Below are 7,728 nucleotides of genomic sequence, written 5' to 3' on the forward strand. Positions count from 1 at the left end.
GGACCAAACACTCGATGGTGAGGAAAGCAAGATGCCTTCCCCTGGCAGTTACAGACCATTGCTACTGCTGTGATTTTGGAGAAGGGCATGAAATTACCTATCCAGTGCAGCACTGTGACAGTAGCATAGATAAAATGCATTATTCCTTATGGGGTTTTTGCCATCTAGCTGCTCCCATTTTGGAAATATTTTCAGGCCTGACTCAGAAGAGGATCTCAATGATGAAAGGGAAGAAGCAAATAATGCATTTCAGTTGATGTGTGATCTCTTCCTGCCACAGGAACCTCTCTAACTTCACAAAACTCTTGTGGGTTCTGTGTTTTCCCTGCTAACAGTGCTCTCTGTCCTGTGAACAGGAAAAAACCATTGAGAAGGACGGGGGCTGCAACCACATGGTCTGTCGGAACCAGAACTGCAAAGCAGAGTTCTGCTGGGTGTGTCTGGGCCCCTGGGAGCCCCACGGATCTGCCTGGTGAGTTCAGGAGCGTGCCTTGCTGGAAAGCGAAGAAGCTGTGATGTGACTTGGACTGTAATCTGTGGAATTGGTGTTCCTGTTACAGGTACAACTGTAATCGCTACAATGAGGATGATGCAAAGGCAGCAAGGGATGCACAGGAGGTGAGTCCATAACCTTTGGCGATAAGTCAGCTCACTGACCCTGTGGCATGCTTTCGGGCTTTCTGTAAACTCATAAATCTGCTCTGAAATATTTCCTGGATTTGGGCACAAATCCAGGAGACAGTTAAGTTCCCTGGCATCTTTGGACTCTTGCCTTGTGCCAGAAAAAAACGCGTTCAACGTCACTTTAACCCATTTTAATGAACACATTAACTCAGTTGTTACCTGTCATCCTGCCTTGCCTGTTTTATAGCAGCTCTTCCCATCAAGTCATCCTAATGCTGTGGGTCTGAGACAACAATCCTCACATCCTTCATAAAATGCTCTTTACCACAAAGTCAATGTGAATCCTGAGGTGTTTAAACACAGCAGACCTTTTGAATGTAAACAGAACAGACCGCTGTCATTCCAATAACTATACACGACATAGAGGAAGTTGCAGCTGCATTAAATTGTTCTGTGAATATGGATAGAGCCAAACCCTTTTTAATGAGGAGGGATTGCGTGCTGTGTGCTTGCAGAAATCCATTTCCTGCATCTCTGTCAAAGTACAGTGATAGCCAAGACCCAAAGTATTTCCTGTAGCCCCTCCTCCTGTGGGTAGGGATGACTTTGGCTGATACGTGCTACCTTTGGACATCCACATTATACTAGTTTAACCGAGCCCATGTTGTCATTTTTTTTCCCAGCTGATCTGTCAGTGAGAAGAAAATAAGTCCAGTGACTGGAACTGAGATGCTGAAATTCAAAACTGATCGGGCTTCAGCAATGTGATTCTAATTACTTTCAGGGTTGGGAGTGAGGGTGTCACAGCTGAGCTAGGAAGTCCCCCACATGACAGCTAGGGACATGGGTCTGGCCTCTCATCCCTGCTCAACGTCAGGGTTAATGGTGCTGCGCAAAGCGGCGCCGTCTAAGTCCGGCCAACGTGAGAGGAGAGGAAACACCTTGGGAAAGGAAGCTGGTTCTCTGGGTCAGGAAGAGCCTTGTGAAGGGTTGACTTCTCTTGCAGCCATTGCTTTGTTTTAACTATTTGTTTTCTTTTTCCCTAATGGGAATTAACACAGCGATCCAGAGCAGCCCTGCAGAGGTACCTGTTCTACTGCAACCGCTACATGAACCACATGCAGAGCCTGCGCTTCGAGCACAAGCTCTACGCTCAGGTGAAGCAGAAAATGGAGGAGATGCAGCAGCACAACATGTCGTGGATCGAGGTGCAGTTCCTGAAGAAAGCAGTCGACGTCCTCTGCCAGTGTCGTGCCACACTCATGTACACTTACGTCTTTGCCTTCTACCTCAAAAAGAATAATCAGTCCATTATCTTTGAGGTAGGAGAAAATGTGGTGGTCAGGAGTTCAGATTACACAGCTAAGTGAAATAGGGATGTCTCCGGTTGTACAGAAATGACTCTGTCTTAATATTCTGTTGTACAAAAGTTAGAGGTGCTGCTGGGCACCGGGCAGCATTCTCTGCTGGAGGAAGAAGCAGAGTTACAAGTTACCGCCTTCTGGAACAAGAAAGGCATTGAGGTTCTGTCTTGAACTGGCGAAGAAAGCATTAGAATTAAATCTAGCATCTTGCCTTTCCCCAGGTGTTGGCTGTTTTCCAAAGGCACTACCAGTAAAATTGCACTTAGAGGTCCACTTTGTAGGTGAAACTGTACTGGCTGTTTATGATTTAAACCAGTCCTTAACTGGTCTTGGTGCAGAACTTAAGCAGGATGCCTCTGTGCTGTGTGCTCAGCAATGGGTGCGCAGGATTTCAGAGCAGTGGTGAAAGCTGTGCTCTGATGCTGCTGCATGGGTACCAGGAGTCAGTAGAGGCTTTGGTAACGGTGGGGAAAAAAAAAAATAGACAAGGGGCAGGATGGGAGATGAATTGTCTTCTACTGCACTATACTGCTAGTAAATAAATTATTTTTTAGGCTTTGATATTGCAGATGAAGGAAGACATAAGACCTGCTGGTAGATATGCAGATTCTCTTCTCATCAGGTTAAGAAATTTCAGCTTTTTCAATCTTGATGCTCAGAGCAGGTTACTGAAGTTTTATACAACGTATATCTCATCCTGCTTTTTATTTCAGTACTGATTTCAGCTGGATTGATTGGAAAAAAAAAATATCTTCCTTTCCTGCCCCCCCCACCCCAAATACTCCTTTCTTTCTTTGTTTTTTTTGTCTCTGCAGAATAACCAAGCTGACTTAGAGAATGCTACAGAGGTTCTTTCTGGCTATCTTGAGCGAGATATATCCCAAGATTCGCTGCAAGACATAAAGCAGAAAGTACAGGATAAGTACAGGTTTGTTTTTGAATAATCCTCTATCTCAAAGCTGCCTGAGTATTGCTGTCCCGTGTGACAGGTAGAGGCATGTGTACTTGCCAAGCTATGGTTTTTCTCCTGATTCCTGTCCCTGGGAAGCTGTTTGCTGTTGGCCTTCTGCCATCCATTGCGATCATCAGCCAGTTCCTGGGCATCTGAGAAAAGCAGCAGCAGCGTCCCACGCCAGCCCCTGAAATCATCAGCAGCGAAGCCCTCGTGCAGATGCTGGCAGAATGTTTTTGTGCCCCTGCTGGGACCAGTTCTCTGGGGAGGTGACAGGCTGCAGGGACAGGTTCCTGACTCTGCCTTGCATCTGGTCTGCTGAGCAGTAGCTGGAAGATTCAGTCCTGTAACAGAAAAATAGTGTGACCAGAAGCGATGGCTCCTCATACTCTGCTCTTCCTGCACAGAAGGAGCATAGCCAGGACCAAGATGGGACAAGGAGTGACTATCTTGTTCCCAGCTGACAGCTTTGACCTAGGATCAGTTACCATAAGAGAGCAATCGGTTCTTTTATTTGGTCCATTTGTGCAAGAGGTGGGTGTAGCAAAGCTGTCCTTAAAGAAGAAGGAGAGAACAACAACCTGCCCAGCTGGGGAGGAGAGCTGAAGAACTGGGGTTCCAGGTGACACACATGCCGATACTTTTTACAGTCCCAGGGGAATCTCTTCTGCACAGTGGAAAAATACAAAGCTGTAAATGGGGATGAGTCACAGGATTATGGCTTGTGTTTTGGAGGCATTTTGCCAAAGTCACTGAATCTGTTACGCCTAGCTTAGGGGGAAGAAAAAAAAAAGAAAAGCCAGAGTAGGGTGAGCTGTAGTGACTAAGGGACTCTAGGGAGTGGAAGGAGCTGTTAAGCTGTGGTGGGGCTGTGGCTTGTTCTGGCAGCACAGCTGGGGCTGGACGAGACCATCAGATCTTCTCTTTTAAGACATTTTTATGATTTACTCTTTAAGAGCACTGTTAAGTCATTAGCTCAAGCTGCTTGTTCACTTGAGTCTTCTGAAACTGGGCTGGTAACAGCTAGCCAGAAGTAATTAAAACCTTGTATAGCCTAAATTGCCTGAAAACATAGTATCCCAAACCCACCTTCATGTTTCTGGGAAGAAAGTATGAATCTGTCAAGCCTGTGCAGGTCCCTAATGAACTAGTTCAGTCACGTCTTAATCGTGTCCTGCACGGTGCTCTGTGCGTACTGATGCAAGGATGTTATCGAGGTGAGTTTAAAGAGCTCTGGGAAGCTGCAGGAACTGACCTCCGAGCTAATTTGGTTTCAGCTGTTTTGAGTTCTTAGCTTGCAAAGACATTTCTAGAAAACACGCTGAAACCCCCACCACCAGCAGCAAAATAACTGAAGCTGGGAAAGCAGGAACTGTACGTGTTCGCTATCACATGCTTCAGAAAAATCAATGGCACTTTGTGTACGATGAGTTCTGCTGCAACAGCTGATAGCAATGAGAAGAGCCAGAACAGTTTTATTCAGGGAAATCTGTCTGATCAGATGCCGAATGGTAGCAGCATAAGGGCTGCGGGTTAAGGTGAGGCGTTTCTGCCTTTGGACTGCTGCGATGTCCTTCTCGTGCCTGTGTGTTGGTGACCAAGGATAGCTTTCTGCTGGGAGATTCCCCCTTTAGCCAGCAGAGGGGAAGGGGCTTAATCCAGAAATGCCTGCTGCTTATTTATAATTTTCTCTTGGAACCTTGAATATTTTAAACATCTCTCTGCTTTTATCTTTTTAGTTGGCTAACGCACCTGAAATGAACATGGCATCTTTTGATATGTTCCTATGATATCCCTTTTCCTCAGTATCATTGATCCTGGTAGGACCGTACCTAACTCTGGGATCAGTTTGATTTGCAGCTTTGGTTAAATGAGTGTAGGTGGGAAGACCTCACGGGGCATAGGGCCCCTCTGAGACCCAGGAGTTGCCATGGGAGGTAAAATTTGTGCTCCAACCAGACTGTAACCCTGTTTTGTAGCCAGCTTGACCGCTTCCACCTCCACCGGGATTTTGTAGGGAATAAAACTGGGTCAGCGCTCCCAAGGTTTTGCTCCTGAATTTTGTTGTCTTGCTAGGGCTCAGTGAGTGGGTGCCAGCCCACATGTGAGGAGACCATCATCCTGTTTCAGGTTTCACCGCTAACCTGTGCTCTGGCTTTTTGCAAATTGCAGCTGCCACTTTTTTTTTTTTGTTATTTCTTCTGGTTTTTTAAGTTATTAATGGAAGTTTCTCAGCTGTAGTGGCTTTGGGGATACTTTTGCATGAGAAACCTTAAATTTGCATGCTGTTTTTTCAGCTAGGGACCTGGAGTTGAGTGACTGGAGTAAGTGAAGTCTTAATTAGTGCTGTTAACAGGCTACAAAACAAAGTCCCTTCTCAGGAGATCTCCTCTTTCAGAAGCGAGGCCTAAAGTAGGTTTGTGTTACTCGATGCTGGGGATGGGCCATGGTTCCTAACCTGCTTTTTCTTGTGATGTTCCTCTTTGCTGCAGATACTGCGAGAGTCGACGAAGGGTTTTGTTGCAGCACGTGCATGAAGGCTACGAGAAGGACCTGTGGGAATACATTGAGGACTGAGACCAGCCCCCGCATAAAACGAACTCTGAAACCTTTACCATCTAGAGTGCTCATGCGATTCAAATAAAACACACGCAAGGCGCTACGCCTGTTACACTGCTGGTCTGTAGTACCGGGATTCTGTTTTGTTAACAGAAAATTTAAGTAAATTATATTGTAATAAAAAAAAAGGTAGATAAACCATTGTACAACAGTATTCTAGGCGGCCAATAAGAGTGTGACAGACGCACTAAAAAAAAAACCCTCCAACTTTAACTTGTAACGTAGCTTCATTTTCCAAGCCGACTCCTTTTTCTTTTCTGTCTTTCTTTTTCCTGTGTGTAGTACAGATGAAATTTAAACCAGTTTCTTGACACTGCTTTTCATGTCCAAACCAGCCATTTTGGTGTACTTTGGTAAGGGGGGGATGGCTCTCCCGCCCCCCTCCTCCTCTCTGCCACCCAAGTACATGGATGAATGTCGATTGGCTCGTTGTAAAGATGATTCTTGGGAAGGGGAGGAGGGGGGGTACACAGCAAGGAAAAAAAGAAAAAAACCCTTTGTATATGACTTTTAAAACAAAAAGAGGACAACACAGTATTTTTCAAAGTTGTATATAGCGCATATGCATGGACAAAGAGCAAGCGTGGCACGTGTTTGCATAATGTTTAATTACAAAAAATATTTATTCTTTAAAAGTCTTCAAGATTATGTCTATTTGCTGTGCATTTTCTTTCAGTTTGAATTTTTGTTTCATTTTGTTTTCCCTGGGATGGGGTGGGGGAAGCGTGTGCTGGTGTAGTGAATTTTTTTTTTTTTTGGAAGGCTTTTACCAGAAAAGTTGAGTTTCTCCTCTTCCTGCGATTCCTTTACGTCCACGGCCTGCACGGTTCTGTGTGTGTATCCATCGCTGATGACGGACCTGTCCCCTCACGCGCAGCTCCTGACACTCGGTGACATGGTGTGCATTGTGTTAGTGCCCAATGTACACTCTAGTTCAGGATGCTTTGCCTTTTTTTCCTTTTTTTTTTTGGCCCCGGATTGATACCTGCCCAAATCCAACTAAGCTGTTCCCATCCATGCACGCAGGACACGTGCTCTGAACCCAGAGGAGGTGTGTGTGGTTAGAGTTTTATTTTTATTCCGAGGCAGGAAAAGGAGGGGTATTTTGCGCCACTTCTCAAAAGACTTTCGGAAAGATTTCGGCTGTGGATCTCCTCTCCCTCCCCTTTCATCTGTCAAATGGAGCGTTCCTTGCTGTTTAAGTTTCACTTACATTATAACAAGTCGTAACGTTGAAAAGGAAAGATGATGGAATTGTCTTTGTGTTTGTTTTGGGCTCAATTACTGGGCATACTTTCCTGGCAAATATTTAACACTCCATCTAGTGCAGTAGAAGTTGAAATCAGTGGGGTATTTTTCAATTAAAAGGGGAAAGAACTAATGAGTTAGCTACTTGAGTCCATTTTTATGATTTCTGTAACCAGAGCTATGTTAAAGTAAACAATTGGTGGTGGTTTTATTAAATTTACTCCTGTATAGGAATTCCTTCTGTGGTATTTTTCGCCAGGCTAGTGTCTCTGCCACTCTCCCAGCTTCAAGGGGGAAGAAATCACAAAGGGGTGAGTTAAAAAAGGCAGATTGCAGGCATGTCTCTCACAAAATGTGGTTTCTAGCTGATGCCTGCCTCCCTTGGGCTCCCTCCCTGATGGATACTGACACTTCCAGTGCTGGAGTTCTGTTCCTCCTGAGAATCACCTGTGAGCACATCTCCAGCCCCCTACCTCTCCCTGGGCTTTCCTGGGGTGGGACAAGGTGGGGGCTGCTTGGGCTGTCCCTTGGCTCACCCCAGTTCCCTGTCCCTATACTTTTGAAGGGTTTGGGGAGCACAGTGGGCTGGGAAGGGGAGCGCAGAGCCTGCAGCGTGCTGGGCTTTGGCTCCATCCTCCCCTCACTGAACAGCCTCAGGTGGGGCAGCCCCAGCCCCCAGGGACCCTCGCCGGGGCTGCTGGCCGGGGTTCAGGAAGGGGGGTGAAACCTTGCTTTGCTGCTGGAGCTGTGAGGACCCCGCCCTGCCCCTGGGCAGCTCCGCAGCCTCCTCTGGGGCAAACGTGGAGAAAAAGGCCCAAAGCCCCTCCCTCCTGCCAGAGCCCTGGGGGGAGCCGGGCCTCCTCCCTCCCGGCCTTCTCCCGCCAGGCACCGGGCCAGAACCCAATAAACGCTTCCTAATGA

The 7,728-nt window shown here is 46.5% G+C and overlaps 1 protein-coding gene across 1 annotated transcript; it reads left to right on the forward strand.

Moving 5' to 3' along the window:
- Positions 1 to 356: 356 nt before the first annotated feature.
- Positions 357 to 6,207, forward strand: LOC104471618 (E3 ubiquitin-protein ligase ARIH1; the record flags this gene model as incomplete). The annotated part of the gene is made up of 5 exons (XM_010087011.1): positions 357 to 472; positions 561 to 618; positions 1,686 to 1,946; positions 2,804 to 2,916; positions 5,433 to 6,207. Coding segments are annotated over 5 exons (633 nt in total), but the record flags the coding sequence as incomplete, so codon positions are not given.
- Positions 6,208 to 7,728: the final 1,521 nt, after the last annotated feature.

Source organism: Pterocles gutturalis, unplaced genomic scaffold, assembly GCF_000699245.1.
Source record: "Pterocles gutturalis isolate BGI_N339 unplaced genomic scaffold, ASM69924v1 scaffold38501, whole genome shotgun sequence".
NCBI classification, from domain to species: Eukaryota; Metazoa; Chordata; class Aves; order Pterocliformes; family Pteroclidae; genus Pterocles; species Pterocles gutturalis.